Genomic DNA, 20,052 nt, shown 5'->3' with positions numbered 1-20,052 from the left:
TATTTGTTGAGTCATAGGAACCACCGTACTGTTAAGTGGGGTCCAAGTGAACCAATCAGAATGACTGAAGTGATGCTTAACCAAAATCCTATGTCTTCGAGCGAAGACAATGAGAGCAAATCTTATCCAGAGCTGGATAAGTCAGCTTTGCTTGTAGCTCAAGTAAAGTTGCCGTGTGTGTTTGAAATTTGATCGTTGGAACACATGTCAGTTCCTTAGTGACCCAAGGTCATTTCGGACAAATCAGGTCGGGTTGCCTAGTGGATATAAATAGCCCACCCCCTACACCATAAATTGGTTGGCTGCTCAGAGTTAGTGCATGGCTTTTGTCGTTTGAGAGCAACCCACCTCAAAGCCTTTGAGAGAGAAATCCTTGCGAGGACAAAGCCCTAAACACCCAGAGCCAAAGAGTGTTAGGCATCACTTAAGTCTTCTTGTCTGTGTGATCTGAAGACTTATTACACTTGAGGACTGTGAATCCTCCAGCCGGTTAGGCGTTGCGTTCTGAGCATCCAAGAGTCATTGTGGATCGCCGGTGAACAAAGTCTGTGAAGGTTTGGAAGTCTACCTTGAAGACTTACCAGAGTAATTGGGCAAGGACTAGGTGTCCTTAGCTCAAGGTGAATAAGGTGAAGACACGGTCTTCTGAGTTGAATCTCAACCTCCCTAACCAGACGTACGGTTGTCACAGCAACTGGAACTAGTCCAACAAATCATTGTCTTCAACGAGCCACTGGTTCTATCCTTTCCATCTCTTTATTTACTGTTAGTCCTTGTGAAGTCATTGCATGTTTGCATTATCTTTTGTCTTCACTGAGTGACTGCTTGTTCTGATTGGCTTCATACTATCTTCCATCCTGATCTATACTGCCTAGCTGCTATTAGTCTTTGTGCCTTCATTTCATTGAATACTTGACTATGGCTTGCTTAGTGTAGTCTACCTTCCGCTGCATGGTAATAGGTTTATTTCTATCATTTGTCTTTGAAACTTCCATGTTTTGAAGACTTTCATAAAAATCGCCTATTCACCCCCCCTCTAGTCGATCACTAGCACTTTCAACTACATATGTGAACAACTCATGCAACACATAAGATCGCATGATAAATAACACATATAAAATAAAATAATACCCAATGACAACATTTACTCCAATAATCAGCAGTATACACTAGAAAGGCAATATCCAACAAAAACATCTATCGAGGCAGCGACATCACATATTAGCGCGGGACCATTGCCAGCTTCAAATGTTTGTATTACAGGGGCCGTGTGCGCGCATTTTCCTTCCACCGTCACACGATGGACAAGATCCATGCGACTCCACGGAAGAACAAATCAGAAGTTGTGGGTGAAGGAAATATGCCCTAGAGGCAATAATAAAGTTATTATTTATTTCCTTATATCATGATAAATTTTTATTATTCATGCTAGAATTGTATTAACCAGAAACTTAGTACATGTGTGAATACATAGACAAACAGAGTGTCACTAGTATGCCTCTACTTGACTAGCTCATTAATCAAAGATGGTTAAGTTTCCTAACCATAGACATGAGTTGTTATTTGATTAATGGGATCACATCATTAGGAGAATGATGTGATTGACATGACCCATTCCGTTAGCTTAGCACTTGATCGTTTAGTTTACTGCTATTGCTTTCTTCACGACTCATACATGTTCCTATGACTATGAGGTTATGCAACTCCCGATTACCGGAGGAACACTTTCTGTGCTACCAAACATCACAACGTAACTGGGTGATTATAAAGGTGCTCTACAGGTGTCTCCGATGGTACTTGTTGAGTTGGCATAGATCAAGATTAGGATTTGTCACTCCGATTGTCGGAGAGGTATCTCTGGGCCCACTCGGTAATGCACATCACTATAAGCCTTGCAAGCATTGTAACTAATGAGTTAGTTGCGAGATGATGTATTGCGGAACGAGTAAAGAGACTTGCCAGTAACGAGATTGAACTAGGTATTGAGATACCGACAATCGAATCTCGGGCAAGTAACATACCGATGACAAAGGGAACAACGTATGTTGTTATGCCGTTTGATCGATAAAGATCTCCGTAGAATATGTGGGAGCCTATATGAGCATCCAGGTTCCGCTATTGGTTATTGACCGGAAACGAGTCTCGGTCATGTCTACATAGTTCTGGAACCCGTAGGGTCCGCACGCTTAAAGTTCAGTGACGATCGGTATTATGAGTTTTTGTGTTTTGATGTACCGAAGGTAGTTTGGAGTCCCGGATATGATCACGGACATGACGAGGAGTCTCGAAATGGCCAAGACGTAAAGATCGATAGATTGAACAACTATATTCGGACACCGGAAGTGTTTCGGGTGGTTTCGGAGAAAACCGGAGTGCCGGAGGGTTATCGGACCCCCCGGGAGAAATAGTGGGCCTTATGGGCCTTAGTGGAGAGAGAGAGAGGGCTGGCCTAGGGCAGGCCGTGCACCCCTCCCCCTCTGGTCCGAATTGGACTAGGAGAGGGGGGTTGTGCCCCCCTTTCCTTCTCCCTCTCCCCCTTCTTTTCCCCCTCCTAGTAGAAGTAGGAAAGAGGGGAGTCCTACTCCTACTAGGAGGAGGACTCCTCCTCTTGGCGCGCCTACAGGGGACGGCCGGCCTCCCCCTTGCTTCTTTATATACGGGGGCAGGGGGGCACCTCTAGACAGAAGTTGATCTATTGATCTCTCCCAGCCGTGTGCGGTGCCCCCCTCCACCATAATCCACCTCGATCATATCGTAGTGGTGCTTAGGCGAAGCCCTGTGTTGGTAGCATCATCATCATCGTCATCACGTCGTCGTGCTGACGAAACTCTCCCATGAAGCTCTGCTGGATCGGAGTTCATGGGACGTCATCGAGCTGAACATGTGCTGAACTCGGAGGTGCCGTGCGTTCGGTACTTGGATCGGTCGGATCGTGAAGACGTATGACTACATCAACCGCGTTATGCTAACGCTTCCGCTTTCGGTCTACGAGGGTACGTGGACACACTCTCCCCTCTCGTTGCTATGCATCACCATGATCCTGTGTGTGCGTAGGAAAATTTTGAAATTACTACGTTACCCAACAGTGGCATCCGAGCCAGGTTTATGCGTAGATGTTCTATGCACGAGTAGAACACAAGTGAGTTGTGGGCCATACAAGTCATACTGCTTACCAGCATGTCATACTTTGGTTCGGCGGTATTGTTGGATGAAGCGGCCCGAACCGACATTGCACGTACGCTTATGCGAGACTGGTTCTACCGACGTGCTTTGCACACTGGTGGCTGGCGGGTGTTAGTTTCTCCAAGTTTAGTTGAACCAAGTGTGACTACGCCCGGTCCTTGTTGAAGGTTAAAACAACACTAACTTGACGAACTATCGTTGTGGTTTTGATTCGTAGGTAAGAACGGTTCTTGCTCAGCCCGTAGCAGCCACGTAAAACTTGAAACAACAAAGTAGATGACGTCTAACTTGTTTTTGCAGGGCATGTTGTGATGTGATATAGTCAAGGCATGATGCTATATTTTATTGTATGAGATGATCATGTTTTGTAACAGAGTTATCGGCAACTGGCAGAAGCCTTATGATTGTCTCTTTACTGCATAAGATGCAAGCGCCGTACAATTGCTTTACTTTATCGCTATGCGATATCAATAGTTGCAAGCGCAATAGTTGGCGAGACGACCATATGATGACACATTGATAGAGATCAAGATGATGGAGATCATGGTGTCATGCCGGTGACGATAGGGATCATGACGGTACTTTGGATATGGAGATCAAAGGCGCAAGATGATCATGGCCATATCATGTCACATATTTTGATTGCATGTGATGTTTATCCTTTATGCATTTTATTTTGCATAGTTCGGCGGTAGCATTATAAGATGATCTCTCACTAAATTTCAAGGTACAAATGTTCTCCCTGAGTATGCACCGTTGCCAAAGTTCGTCGTGCCGAGACACCACGTGATGATCGGGTGTGATAAGCTCTGCATTCACATACAATGGGTGCAAGCCAGTTTTGCACACGTGGAATACTCGGGTTAAACTTGACGAGCCTAGCATATGCAGATATGGCCTCAGAACACTAGGGACCGAAAGGTCGAGCGTGAATCATATAGTAGATATGATCAACATAGTGATGTTCACCATTGAAAACTACTCCATCTCACGTGATGATCGTACATGGTTTAGTTGATTTGGATCACGTGATCACTTAGATGATTAGAGGGATGTCTATCTAAGTGGGAGTTCTTAAGTAATATGATTAATTGAACTTTAATTTATCATGAACTTAGTCCTGATAGTATTTGCTTATCTATGTTGTAGATCAATAGCTCGCGATGTAGCTCCCTGTTTATTTTTGATATGTTCCTAGAGAAAAACTAAGTTGAAAAATGTTAGTAGCAATGATGCGGATTGGATCCGTGATCTGAGGATTATCCTCATTGCTGCATAGAAGAATTATGTCCTTGATGCACCGCTAGGTGACAGACCGATTGCGGGAGCAGATGTAGACATTATGAACATTTGGCAAGCTCGATATGATGACTACTTGATAGTTTAGTTCCCATGCTTTACGACTTAGAATCGGGGCTTCAAAGATGTTTTGAACGCCACGGAGCATATGAGATGTTCCAAGAGTTGAAATTAGTATTTCAGACTCATGCCCATGTCAAAAGGTATGAGACCTCTCACAAGCACTTTGCCTACAAGATGGAGGAGAATAGCTCAGCTAGTGAGCATGTGCTCAGAATGTCTGAGTACTACAATCACTTGAATCAAGTGGGAGTTAATCTTCCAGATAAGATAGTGATTGACAGGGTTCTCTAGTCACTATCACCAAGTTAGTAGAACTTCGTGATGAACTATAATATGCAAGGGATAACGGAAACGATTTCCAAGCTCTTCGTGATGCTGAAATCGACGAAGGTAGAAATCAAGAAAAGCATCAAGTGTTGATGGTTGACAAGACCACCAGTTTCAAGAAAAGGGAAAAGGGAAGAATGGGAACTTCAAGAACAATGGCAAGAAAGTTGCTGCTCAAGTGAAGAAGCCCAAGTCTAGACCTAAGCCTGAGACTAAGTGCTTCTACTGCAATGGGACTGGTCACTAGAAGCAGAACTGCCCCAAGTATTTGGCAGATAAGAAGGATGGCAAAGTGAACAAAGGTATATTTGATATACATGTTATTGATGTGTACTTTACTAGTGTTTATAGCAAGCCCTTAGTATTTTATACTAGTTCAGTTGCTAAAGATTAGTAACTCGAAACAGGAGTTGCAGAATGAACAGAGACTAGTTAAGGGTGAAATGACGATGTGTGTTGGAAGTGGTTCCAAGATTGATATGATCATCATCGCACACTCCCTATACTTTCGGGATTAGTGTTGAACCTAAATAAATGTTATTTGGTGTTTGCATTAAGCATGAATATGATTTTATCATGTTTATTGCAATGCGGTTATTCATTTAAAGTCAGAGAATAATTGTTGTTCTGTTTTGCATGAATTAAACCTTCAATGGTCATACACCCAAGGTGAATGGTTTATTGAATCTCGATCATAGTGATACAAATATTCATAATATTGAAGCCAAAAGATGCAAAGTTAATAATGATAGTGCAACTTATTTGTGGCACTGCCGTTTAGGTCATATTGGTGTAAAGCGCATGAAGAAAATCCATGCTGATGGGCTTTTGAAATCACTTGATTACGAATCAGTTGATGCTTGCAAACCATGCCTCATGGGCAAGATGACTAAGACTCCGTTCTCCGGAACAATGGAGTGAGCAATAGACTTGTTGGAAATAATACATACTTATGTATGCAGTCCGATAAGTGTTGAGGCTCGCGACAGGTATCGTTATTTTCTAACCTTCACGGATGATTTGAGTAAGATATGGGTATATCTTCTGGATGAAACATAAATCTGAAACATTTGAAAAGTTCAAATAATTTTAGAGTGAAGTGGAAAATCATCGTAACAAGAAAATAAAGTTTCTACGATCTGATCGTGGAGGAGAATATTTGAGTTACGAGTTTGGTCTTCATTTGAAACATTGCAGAATAGTTTCGCAACTCGCGCCACCCAGAACACCACAACATAATGGTGTGTCCGAACATCGTAACCGTACTTTATTAGATATGGTGCAATCTATGATGTCTCTTATCGATTTACCACTACCGTTTTGGGGTTATGCATTAGAGACAGCTGCATTCACATTAAATAGGGCACCATCTAAATCCGTTGACATGACACCGTATGAACTATGGTTTGGCAAGAAACCAAAGCTATCATTTCTTAAAGTTTGGGGTTGCAATTCTTATGTGAAAAGTTTCAAACTGATAAGCTCGAATCCAAATCGGAGTAGTGCGTCTTCATATGATACCCAAAAGAAACAGTTGGGTACACCTTCTATCACATATTTGAAGGCAAGACTTTCATTGCTAAGAATGGATCCTTTCTAGAGAAGGAGTTTCTCTCGAAAGAAGTGAGTGGGGGGAAAGTAGAACTTGATAAGGTAACTGTACCTGCTCCCTTATTGGAAAGTAGTTCATCACAGAAATCTGTTCCTGTGACTCCTACACCAATTAGTGAGGAAGCTAATGATGATGATCATGTAACTTCAGATCAAGTTACTACGAAACCTTGTAGGTCAACCAGAGTGAGATCCGCACCAGAGTGGTACGGTAATCCAGTTCTGGAGGTCATGTTACTTGACCATGACGAACCTACGAACTATGAGGAAGCGGTGATGAGCCCAGATTCCGCAAAATGACTTGAGGCCATGAAATCTGAGATGGGATTCATGTATGAGAACAAAGTATGGACTTTGATTGACTTGCCCGATGATCGGTGAGTCATTGAGAATAAATGGATTTTCAAGAGGAAGACGGGCGATGATAGTAGTGTTACTATCTACAAAGCTCGAATTGTCGAAAAACGTTTTTGACAAGATCAAGGTGTTGACTACAATGAGATTTTCTCACTCGTATCGATGCTTAAAAGTCTGTCCGAATCATGTCAAAAAAACTTTGTTAGCAGTTGCCGCATTTTATGAAATCTGGCAAATGAATGTCAAAACTGTATTCCTTCATGGATTTCTTAAAAGAAGAGTTGTATATGATGCAACCAGAAGGTTTTGTCGATCCTAAAGGTGCTAACAAAGTGAGCAAGCTCTAGTGATCCATCTATGGACTGGTGCAAGCATCTCGTAGTTGGAATATATGCTTTGATAAAGTGATCAAAGCATATGGTTTTATACAGACTTGCGGTGAAGTCTGTATTTACAAGAAAGTGAGTGGGAGCACTACAACATTTCTGATAAGTATATGTGAATGACATATTGTTGATCGGAAATAATGTAGAATTTTCTGGAAAGCATAAAGGAGTGTTTGAAAAGAGTTTTTCAAAGAAAGACCTCGATGAAGCTGCTTACACATTGAGCATCAAGATCTATAGAGATAGATCAAGACACTTGATAAGTTTTTTCAATGAGTACATACCTTGACAAGATTTTGAAGTAGTTCAAAATGGAATGGTCAAAGAAGGAGTTCTTGCCTGTGTTGCAAGGTGTGAAGTTGAGTAAAGACTCAAACCCCGACCACAGAAAAAAATAGAAAGAGAATGAAAAGTCATTCCCTATGCCTTAGTCATAGGTTCTATAAACTATGCTATGCTATTTACCAGTCCTATTGTATACCTTAGCATATTTCTGGCAAGGGAGTACAATAGTGATCTAGGAGTAGATCACTGGACAGCAGTCAAAAATATCCTTAGAGGACTAAGGAAATATTTCTCGGTTATGGAGGTGATAAAAGAGTCTGTCGTAAAGAGTTACGTCGATGCAAGCTTTTTACATCGATCTAGATGACTCTAAGTCTCGATCTGGATACATATTGAAAGTGGGAGCAGTTAGCTAGAGTAGCTCCGTGCAGAGCATTGTAGACATAGAAAATTTTCAAAATACATACAGCTCTGAATGTGGCAGACCCATTGACTAAATTTCTCTCACAAGCAAAACATGATCACTCTTTGGGTGTTAATCACATAGCGATGTGAACTAGATTATTGACTCTAGTAAACCCTTTGGGTATTAGTCACATGGAGATGTCAACTAATCACATAAATATATGAACTAGATTATTGACTCTAGTGCAAGTGGGAGACTGAAGGAAATATGCCCTAGAGGCAATAATAAAGTTATTATTTATTTCCTTATATCATGATAAATGTTTATTATTCATGCTATAATTGTATTAACCAGAAACTTAGTACATGTGTGAATACATAGACAAACATAGTGTCACTAGTATGCCTCTACTTGACTAGCTCATTAATCAAAGATGGTTAAGTTTCCTAACCATAGACATGAGTTGTCATTTGATTAACGGGATCACATCATTAGGAGAATGATGTGATTGACTTGACCCATTTCGTTAGCTTAGCACTTGATCGTTTAGTTTAATGTTATTGCTTTCTTCATGACTCATACATGTTCCTATGACTATGAGGTTATGCAACTCCCGATTACCGGAGGAACACTTTGTGTGCTACCAAACGTCACAACGTAACTGGGTGATTATAAAAGGTGCTCTACATGTGTCTTTGATGGTACTTGCTGAGTTGGCATAGATCAAGATTATGATTTGTCACTCCGATTGTCGGAGAGGTATCTCTGGGCCCACTCGGTAATGCACATCACTATAAGCCTTGCAAGCATTGTAACTAATGAGTTAGTTGCGAGATGATGTATTATGGAATGAGTAAAGAGACTTGCCAGTAACGAGATTGAACTAGGTATTGAGATACCGACGATCGAATCTCGGGCAAGTAACATACCGATGACAAAGGGAACAACGTATGTTGTTATGCGGTTTGACCGATAAAGATCTTCATAGAATATGTGGGAGCCAATATGAGCATCCATGTTCCGCTATTGGTTATCGACCAGAGACGAGTCTCGGTCATGTCTACATAGTTCTTGAACCCGTAGGGTCCGCACGCTTAAAGTTCGGTGACGATCGGTATTATGAGTTTTTGTGTTTTGATGTACCAAAGGTAGTTCGGAGTCCCGGATATGATCACGGACATGACGAGGAGTCTTGAAATGGTCGAAACGTAAAGATCGATATATTGGACGATATTCGGACACCGGAAGTGTTCCGGATGGTTTCGGAGAAAACCGGAGTGCCGGAGGGTTACCGGAACCCCCCGGAAGAAATAGTGAGCCTTATGGGCCTTAGTGGAGAGAGAGAGGGCTGGCCTAGGGCAGGCCGCGCGCCCCTCCCCCTCTGGTCCGAATTGGACTAGGAGAGGGGGGGCGGCGCCCCCCCTTTCCTTCCCCCTCTCCCCCTTCCTTTCCCCCTCCTAGTAGGAGTAGGAAAGAGGGGAGTCCTACTCCTACTAGGAGGAGGACTCCTCCTCCTGGCACGCCTACAAGGGTCGGCCGACCTCCCCACTTGCTCCTTTATATACGTGGGCAGGGGGCACCTCTAGACAAAAGTTGATCTACTGATCTCTCTTAGCCGCGTGCGGTGCCCCCCTACATCATAATCCACCTCGATCATATCGTAGCGGTGCTTAGGCGAAGCCCTACGTCGGTAGCATCATCATCATCGTCATCACGTCGTCGTGCTGACGAAACTATCCCGTGAAGCTCTGCTGGATCGGAGTTCGCGGGTGTCATCGAGCTGAACGTGTGCTGAACTCGGAGGTGCCATGCGTTCGGTACTTGGATCGGTCGGATCGTGAAGACGTACAACTACATCAACCGCGTTGTGCTAACGCTTCCGCTTTCGATCTACGAGGGTACGTGGACACACTCTCCCCTCTCGTTGCTATGCATCACCATGATTCTATGTGTGCGTAGATTTTTTTAAAAAATTACTACGTTACCCAACAATAGAAACGATGAGGGAGGCAAGGGACGGCGAATGAGAAGAAAAGACACGGCACATGGGAGGAAACAAAATAAAACCTCACCTGTCACGAGGAGCTAACGGATTGCCGACTGTTGCCGATAGGAAACAGAGCACTACACAACCACGAGTCGGCGAGAGAAACTAACGTACCGCTAACAAACAAACTACCAATGGCGAGAAAGCTCAAGGAAGCCCTGGCAGCGAAGAAAACAAAACAGTATGCGAGGCAGGCACATGAGAAGAAGAAGACAGCCCCATTATGTACTAGGACACCCATGCAACAAACCGACATACAACCGACCCGGGAGAAAACGGGTTGAAGCCACCAGTCTATGTGGAGACACAGGAGCATCCGGCTCCCAACAATCCGCGCACACACTGGCAACATACATGGAAGCCAAAAATAAGCTGGACAATCCGGGCAGCCGCTCTAGAATGCACAGGGCGGCATGACCATGTAAGACCAACGCCCCAAGCCATCAAGCACACACGTCACGCCACCACACAACAGACAGCGCAGAGGCTCCCACATGGTGGGTACTTCAACATTCTTTATAGGAGCAATGTTATAAAATCGAATCATCCCTAAAAACACCAAATGAGAAAAGAAAATTACAGTGAAAATTGCCGAGAGAATCTAAATCACCCGAAACACTCATCAAAATTTGAAGTCTTTAGGGGAGATGTGGACCCACCTAAGAAAACCGATAAGTGCAAACTCGAAACTTTTCTTTAGAAACACACAACAGATGCAGACACTCATACATGCGCACACCGAATTTTATGAACACACTCTACTCATATGAGCATTTTCAAAAAACTGAGTCGGCAGATGTTAAGTTTGAAGTAGCTCGTACGCATCAAACTCCAAACATTGGTTAGCAACAATGCCACCTCAACCCCCTAAGCAAAGCAACAATACATATCTGATATCTCCAGTCCATTTTTTGTGATTACCTGATGATATATATCACCGACCTTGAACCATGCACGTCTGACATTTCCGTGCTTATCCTGGGACACAAGATCTGCTAAACAATGAACCTCCTCCAAACGGAACTGTGCCTGACATCACGCACGAACGATTCAATCCATGGAACTGTGGCGCCCTCCAATTAAACAAGCAAAATCATTGCGAGGAGGATCATGCGCGTCGAAGCTTTCAACTTTCTGAAAGCTCGTCACCGAACCAACCTCCCTGCATAGTTTATCGGACTATTACCTGGGCCAATGCGGTCGACCAAAGATATTGTTGTTTTAGCCACACCACACAAACATTGTATTTGCGGGGAGGCGTTTTGATCTCATGCGCTTTTAGTCGTAAGCATGCACTGAATCTGCCTGGAGGCTTTGATCGGACCCTTCTGCTTTTCCGTTGTCAGTTCATCAATCATCGCCCAGACGGTGCAACCGCGTTTGCAAGGTTCATCCCAACATGTTGGCTTCTTGCGCATCGCGGTTGCTTTTTCTAACCTGTTATCATGCCTTGTGGTTTTCCAATTTCCCTTTTGTAGACAGAGAGTTCCTTGCTGTCTTCGTATGCCTTGGATGCTTGGATTTGTTTATAAGTGCACATCTCAGAAACGTACTAGAGACCAGCTGATGGTTGGCCTCGTTCAGACTCTGACGGCCATCGATGCATCTAAAAATTGGGTTACTCAACTTTTTTTTTTCGAGAAACATTGGGTTACTCCTCGGCTCAAAAATTTAATTTATCGGCTAAATAAAAACTAGGAGGAGGCCAGGAAGATATTTTTGCTCGGTAAAGTACACACAATGGCAGAGATGATTCCCGAGTGGCGCATCACGTAATCACCACCAAAGGCACTACTATAACGTGCAGTAAAAAACAAATCAAAAAGGAGGTAGCATTAACCTTCCGTCGCCTCCTGACGAGCAACAAGTGTCCGAATCAATCTACCAACCAAAACTAGTCCCCACTGTTATTCTAGACACACCTGTGATGTAAACCTCTAACCCCTTTTGTCTTTTGGTTTGGATCTTCTGAACCCATCTCGCACCAGATGGATTAACAACTCGTTTATGTGTGTGTGTTACTTTAGATTATTTTTATACAATTCGTTTGCTACATCTAACCCCACAATCTTTTCGAAAAAGAAATGCTTTTACTATTCTTCAGTTACCTTTTCTTTTGAGGAATATTCTTCAGTTGCCTAACAATTTACTCCCTCCGTAAACTAATATAAAAATGTTTAGATTACTATTTTAGTAATCTAAATGCTCTTATATTAGTTTACAGAGGGAGTACTTAGTATCCGTCGAGTATTTTTTATGGCCTAGAGCAGTCCACCGTCCAGTCGTCCACGTTCAAAGACTCAATCGATTAATTACCCTGTGCATGCAAATTTGTGGGAATGTCTAAAAAAATGCAAATTTGTGGGCGTCTACCCGTAAGGAAAAAGTGCGGGTGGGTATATGTACCTCATTGTGTGTGTGTGTGCGCACGGTGGTTTGCATGTTTTTTTTCTCAGTTTCGGTGTGCAATCAAATATTTCAAAAATAAATAAACTATGTGCTTTTGTGTGGATGTTAGATTTGTTTACGTATATATGCAAGATTATAGAATATGTGTGTAAATTATACTAGAGTGAAAATTACACTATTATACGCTTATTATCGTGTATTGTAAGAAAAAAAAATACAATTTATGTGCAAATTTTGTGCAAGGTTGTGTCATCGTTTATTTTTAAGTTTTTTTAGTTTCTATATTCTTTATGGGTAATGCCAATGCCACTCATTTATTCTCTCTTAGAAAACTTCTTTTTTTGATATGGTGCACTATTATATGCTTACTCTTGCATAGTATAAAAAATTGCAAATTGTGTGCAAGTTATAGTCACATTTCTTTTAAGTTCATTTTTTTATTTTCTTTCTTCTTTAACAGAAATACTTATACTATCAATTCATTCTTACTTGCAATACTTATTTTTTTTAGTATGTGGAAGGTGAAGGACGAATAAACATGTGAATAAGAAGGCTGGAGGAAGAAGAAGCCAGCTGAGCCATTGGATTTCGATCGAACGACTAAAAGTGATTTGACTGAACTGGAAAAGACCCGGTTATGTATGCAAGTTATATTACTATATGATTGTTCTTGCATATTGTAGATGAATGCAAGTTCTATGCATTTCATGTGCAAGTTTTTGACCATTTTTTCTTCTTCATTGTATTCTTCTTTTAGAGTAATACCAATGCCTTTAAAGCATTCTTCCTTAGAATAAATTATACTAGAGTGAAAATTCAAGTATTATATGCTTATTGTCGCATATGGTAAACTAAATACAATTTTGTGCTGATTTTGTGCAGGGTTGTGTCATCGTTTTATATTTTTATTTATTTTCTATATTCTTTATTGGTAGTACCAGTGCTACTGACTTACTCCTTCTACTTCATTTTTGACACAGTGCACTATTATATTCTCACTCAATCATATTATAAAAAAAATGCAAATATTCATCATTTATTTTAAGTTTATTTTTATTTTCTTTCTTCTATAATGATAATACCAATGCCACTAATTAATTCTTCCTTAGAAAACTTTATTTTTATTAGTTTTAGTATATAGAAGGTGGATGATGAACAAGCATGGGAAAAAGGATGGAGGAATAAAAACAAACTGAGCCGTTGGATCTCAATCGAACGATGACAAGTGATTTGACTGGACCGGAAAAAACCCAGTTATATACAAGTTATATTAATACTCCCTCCGTTCCTAAATATAAGTCTTTGTAGAGATTCCACTATGAACTAGATACGAATGTATATAGATGCATTTTAAGTGTGGATTCATTCATTTTGCTCCGTATGTAGTCTACCTAGTGAAATCTCTATAAAGACTTACATTTAGGAACGGAGGGAGTATATGATTGTTCTGACATATTTTGGATCAACGCAAGTTCTACGCATTTGGTGTGCCAGTTTTTGACCATTTTATTTAATTATTTCTTCATGTAATTCTTCTTTTAGGGTAATACTAGTGCCCTTAACTCATGCTTCCTTAGAATAAATTATACTAGAGTGAAAATTGCAATATTACATGCTTAGTATTCCATATTTTTTAACTACATTTTTGTGCAATTTTGTGCATGGTTGTTTCATCATTTGTTTTTAGTTTTTTCATTTTCTATATTTTATAAGGGTTATACCAATGCTACTAATTTATTCTTCCTTAGAAAACTGTATTTTTTTATATGTGCATTGTTATATGCTTATTCTTGCATATTATAAAAAATTGCAAATTGTGTGCAAGTTTTAATCACCATTTTACTCAACTATAAATAAATATTGAATAAATATAATGTGATGAAGTCCCCCGGCGAGGGGGGGGGGGGGGGGAGGGGCACGTGTCCATGTCCATCTTGATTTTATGTTCTTCGAATCAATTTATATATATTCTTTTGAATTCTAGGCCCTTATTTAAGATGGGTCCTAGGAGGAGGTAGCATTTACCTTTGTCTCCTCCTGATCGAGCACAACAAGCACACAGAGGCACCACGAGCACATCGCCAGGGCAGGGAAGTGTTGCTCGGTGGTGGTGCAGGCGATCGAGGCACCCATGGGCATGGTGCGGGCCGTGGTGCGGCGCTTTGACCGGCCGCAAGCATAGAACTTCATTCGGAGTTGTTGCCTCGTGGATGACGACGACGACGCGATGGTCGATGCATGAGGCGGGTGGTGTCGGCCTTCCCGCCATCAATAGCCACGAGTAGCTGGAGATCCTCGACAACGAGGGTCGTGTGCTCAGCTTCCGTGTCGTTGGCAGCGAGCACCGCCTCTCCAATTATTAGTTAGTGACCACCGTGCACGAGACCACATTGGCGGGCACATGCGTCGTCGAGTGGTGGAGTCGAGTAAATTACACAGAAGTATCACAATTGGGGCATTGGAAGCAGATTGGTACGAAGTTTGATAATTTTTACGTGTCAGTATCAAGTCTGGGGCTAGACGTTGCAAAAAGGTCTAAATCGCGTATAAACGCGTATTGACAGTGTATCTGACCGGTGGGACCCGCCTGTCAGGTGCCGATGTGGCATGTTATTTGCTAAAACCCCCCTTGCTTTTAATGCCCTCCCATCCCCATCCCCAGTTAGATTCAATCGAAACAGAGAGGGCGGATTCATCACCGCTGCCGTCTCGAGACAACGACGCCGCCCCCCCATGACGCATCCACTGTCGTCGCTGGCTCCCTCCATCGCCGGCCCTGAGCTCCCCTGCGACCGCCGCCTACCTCCATCGCCGGCCCTGAGCTCCCCTGCGACCGCCGCCTACCTCCATCGCCCGTCTCCTCCGGTGCCCGTGTGCCCATCCGTCGCCGGCCCCTCCGCGCCGACCCGTCCCCGCCGGCTGGAGAAAGCGCTTCTTCGAGCTCGTGGCCATGGTGGCCACGGCCTGCTGACGACGGTTCGCTCAAGTACGACAGCTGCGGCAGCGGAAAAAGAGGAAAAAAAGAGGGGAATGGAGGAGGGCTCACTAGGGAGCTCGAATCTGAGCTCAGGGAAGCCGGGGGCGGATCATGGCGGTGGGAATCGGCGGCGGACGGCGGTGACCCGAGGTGAGGATGGAGAGGAAGAGGAACCTCCTGGTGGCGCCCATGGAGACGTGACAGAAGGAGGAGAAAGGGAAGAGAAGAGGGCGTCGCAGGGTTGTTGCCGTCGTCGGCCAGCGGCGCTTCGGCGGCGAGGTCGCCGGTGCTGCTGATGCTGCTGCCGCTGCTCTGCTATGCTCTGCTGTTGTTGCTGCTATCCAGATCGGGCGCCACCGCGCGTGAGGACGAAGGAGGTGCGAGAGGGTTTCTGCAAAAAAATGCCACATCGGCAGCTGACATGCGGGCCCCGCCGGTCAGATACACCGTCAATACGTGTTTATACGCGATTTAGACCTTTTTGCAACGTCTAGCCCCAGACTTGGTACTGACACGTAAAAATTACCAAACTTGGTATCAATCTGCTTTCAATGCCCCAATTGTGGTACTTCTGTGTAATTTACTCGGTGGAGTCGTATGTGGTGGACGTGCCCCCCGTGAACACCGCCGACGGGACACGCAACTTCGTGGACACCATCGTGCGGTGCAACCTCCAGTCGCTGACGCGCACCGCCCAACAACTCGCCATCGCCGCTTTGGGCATGGCAGCATCCATCGGCTCGCATTATATATACTTCAGATGAATTGTTTTTACTACGTGTTATAGTGCCTTTGATGGCGTTACATGATGTGCCACAGAGAATCGTCTCTAGCAAAGCCAGCCCTAGGCCATGGAGAAATGTATCACATCGTATTTATTCAATATTTCTTTATATTTGAGTACATATATCTTATAATAATCATATATAGATGGTGTATTCAGGGCCGACCCTGAGGGGGAGGGGAGAGGGAGGAGCGGTCGCCCCAGACAAACAAGATTGCAGTGGTCACAACTCGTTCAAAATATTTCCGAATCCCCGTTTTTGCGCTGGGTCAAGCGTTTAACTTGGCCATTTGGTTGCTATGGTTGAGCAAGTTGTAGGTGCAGGTTTTTGAACTTCTAGGGTCACTTGGGAGAGTTGGGGATACTTGTAAGGTTCAATTGGGAGAGTTGGGGATAGTTTTCTCAGGAGATGGCACCGAAAAGGTGGTGGTTAGTGCTCCGGTGCTTGTTTCTAGTGGGAAACCAGGGCTGCTTAGTTGGGACTTGGGGCACATAATCATAGGGGTCAAAGTAGAGATGAGGGAAAGTGATGGGCTAGTTGGGGATTAAGGGGCTGTTCGGAGGCCCTCCGCTCCGCGCCCCCGCTCCCGGAGCGGACGGAGCTGCCGCTAGAAAATTCAGAGCGGCCGAAACGGTACTCCCCAGCTCCGTGTATTTTGAGGAGCTGGTGGATCCCCGAACGGGCCCTAAGCTAAGGCCTGAGGGTTATTTATTTGCTGTTAAGGTTGGTTGCTCTTGTTTACTAGTACTTCCAGTGCCTTCTTTTGAGTAAATGACAACTTTTCGGGTGATTTATTTGATATTTCTAAAATAAATCATTTTAAGTTATGAATACTCCAGTAAGAACTATATTTTTTTAAAAGTAGAGTATATTTAAAAAATATATAATTTTCAATGTAAGAAAGGTAGAATCGTGAATGTGGTGTTACCTAAAATAAAACATAATTTATTCTAAGAAAGAATGAATAAAGGGCATTGGTATAGCCCTCAAAGAAGGAATAAAATGAAGAAATAAAATAAACAAAACGACCGAAAACTTGCATGATTAACAACTCGTATGCTTGTGTTATATATACTTCAGACTATATTTATACTACTCGTTTGTTACATCTAACCTCACAACCTTTTTCCGAAAAAGAAAAAAAAACACCCCACAAAAGTTGTCATGTACTCCACCCAAAAGGAGGCACTGGCAGCATTAGTAAACAAGAGCAGCCAAGCTTAACAATAAACTAATCACCCTCAGGGGCCTTAGCCTAATCCCCAACTGGGCGCATCACTTTCCCTCGGCTCTACTTTGACCCCCTATGGATGTCCCAGTGCCCAGCTAACCTGCCCTGGTTTCCTCCGTGCAACCCACCGGAATCCAGCCCACCACCTTTCCTCTGGTTTCTCCTGAGAAAACTACCCCCAACTCCCCCAGCTGAACCTTCAAAGTATCCCCAACTCTCCCTCCCAAGTGACCCTAGAATTTCAGAAAACTGCACCTGCAAGGCTACAACTTGCTCAACCACAGCAGACAAATGGCCAAGTTGCCGCGCGTTGTGAGTGGCCACCGCAATCTTGTTTGTCCCAGGTGTATAATAAGCGCCCGGCCACCACCTCGCCAAAGGACCATCCATCTAACCCAGCGCTAGCTCTCTCTGCAAAGCTCCCTTGTCTACCATAAGCTCGGAAGAAGACGCCGGGAAGCTCGGCTGGAGGTGAGGGGCGGTGAAGAGGTGTATAATGCCGTACACGGCGTCGAGGCCGTCGGCGCCGCAGAGGGCGCGGGTGGCGGCGGGGGGCGGGGGGTGGAAGGCGGCGGCGCACGCGGCGTCGTGCGGGGCGGTGCCGGGGGAGGTGGCGCGGCACCACGAGCACGCGGCGGGGGCCGGGCAGTGCTGCTCGGCGGTGGTGCAGGCGATCGAGGCGCCCGTGGGCGCGGTGTGGGCCGTGGTGCGGCGCTTCGACCGCCCGCAGGCGTACAAGCACTTCATCCGGAGCTGCCGCGTCGTGGACGGCGACGGCGGCGCGGTGGGGTCGGTGCGCGAGGTGCGGGTGGTGTCGGGCCTCCCCGCCACCAGCAGCCGCGAGCGGCTGGAGATCCTGGACGACGAGCGCCGCGTGCTCAGCTTCCGCGTCGTCGGCGGCGAGCACCGCCTCTCCAACTACCGGTCGGTGACCACGGTGCACGAGGCCGCGTCGGCGGGCGCCGTCGTGGTGGAGTCGTACGTGGTGGACGTGCCCCCCGGGAACACCGCCGACGAGACGCGCACCTTCGTCGACACCATCGTGCGGTGCAACCTCCAGTCGCTGGCGCGCACCGCCCAGCAGCTCGCCCTCGCCGCCTAGGGCATGCCGGCCCTCCTCACCGGCGTCCACCAACAACCTTTTTCTCTTTTTTTTTCCAGGAATTTGATCGTCGTTGCTTATTGTTTCCTGACTCCTTGTGCGAATTAGTTGCCTCCATCGAGGAGGCGATTGATCATGATCAGATCAGCGTGTGTTCTTCTAGCTTGTGTACGTTTACCCCCTTCCATTTTTGACTACACATAGTACAAATCATTGTGTTAGTGCTACTACCAGATACTAACCCTTGTTCATAAACATCCATGCGTTCTTCCTCTTGTTCTCCCTAAATTTCTTGATGCATGTCAGTGCTATTGTGGTGTCCAAATCCTTTGTTTGAAAAGCAGCAATGCAAATTGTCATAATCAAATCCACAGCCAAGTGGGCAAAATATCTGAGGGCAGAGTGGGTGGTTAATTAGTTTAGTGGGACGCATACAATAGTCATTAGGGCCAGTTAAGGTTGTACCAAACGAAACGAATGCACATGGAGCTGTGGAGCCACGGAGGGGTAGTGGCCACTGGCCAAACGACCATAGCTAATCATGAACTGGCCGCTAATTAAAGTATCAACTAATGGCCGCGCCGTCCTGCATGCACAGTCCAACATCAACCCGGCTGGCATTCAGGCTAGCTCAGCTGTTCTGCTTTCGACATAAACAACAGCCCACCTCTGCGCTTCCATATCACGCGCCGCCATTTCTTAATCATTTGACTTTGATATCTTTCCTCCCCCGAGACTTTGAATTCTCGCCACCTTATTGAGGTCGATCGTGTGTGCGATTGCAAAGGAGACAAATTATTGTTATAATTTCTGAATTTTTCAGGGAAGAGATTTTACAAACCATCCACGCTGCTGGCAGTCTGGCGCCCGTGGATCTCGATGCCCTAGTACGTGCGCCCATGCATCGATCTCCAGCTAAGAAACGTATCGTTCTCGTATCGTGAGAGAGCTATATAGTATTGCTGGGCGCTGGCGCATGACAGTACGATGTTGCACAGTTAATTAGAGAAAGCCAGATGAATTCAGTATGCAGAGATTCCGTACGTGCGTATCAAAATGCATGCGAGCGCTGTCATACAGTGTGCAGTGGTGGTGTGGAAGCAATGCAGGAGGCGACTTAACAATGGAGGTAAAGTGGATGCTTCATCCATGAAGCGCCCGGCAGAAGGAGACAATCAACACTCGATCTCGCATCACATACAGTACGACGACATATTGCTGTCAGTACGTCGATCGTATGCCATGGTAGTAGTACATGACAGTGACTAATCCATCAGAGGGAAACAAAACGCATTCATTGCCGAACGATGCAGAATGCAGTGTATAGTGTGCAAGAAATGCGCGAGCGTGACTTAACGACGGAGGTGAAGCGGACGCTTCGCCGACGCTGGAGGAAAGAGAGAGGTTGCAGCTGCATATGCCAAGTTGAGTTGAGACCGCGCACGCGCTACTCCGTCCTCATTGCCCGAGCTGCGCGCGTACATGGCGCCATTAAGTTTGGGATTAAATTTGGCTGCAGGCGCCCGGTGGGGGAATCAAACCACGCGTACGTACGTGGTACGTACGTACCATGCGTACGGCCCG

General features: G+C 44.8%; 1 protein-coding gene across 1 annotated transcript; it reads left to right on the top strand.

Moving 5' to 3' along the window:
* The first annotated feature begins 17,477 nt into the window (after positions 1–17,477).
* On the top strand, positions 17,478–18,819 carry LOC123157475 (abscisic acid receptor PYL4-like). Its single transcript, XM_044575799.1, has one exon. The coding sequence runs from the start codon at positions 17,863–17,865 to the stop codon at positions 18,466–18,468; it is 606 nt and encodes a 201-aa protein (XP_044431734.1). The 5' UTR covers positions 17,478–17,862; the 3' UTR covers positions 18,469–18,819.
* The last annotated feature ends 1,233 nt before the right edge of the window (positions 18,820–20,052 follow it).

This window comes from Triticum aestivum, chromosome 1A, assembly GCF_018294505.1.
Source record: "Triticum aestivum cultivar Chinese Spring chromosome 1A, IWGSC CS RefSeq v2.1, whole genome shotgun sequence".
In the NCBI taxonomy this organism is placed as follows: Eukaryota; Viridiplantae; Streptophyta; class Magnoliopsida; order Poales; family Poaceae; genus Triticum; species Triticum aestivum.
This window is presented reverse-complemented; position numbering and strand designations above follow the sequence as displayed.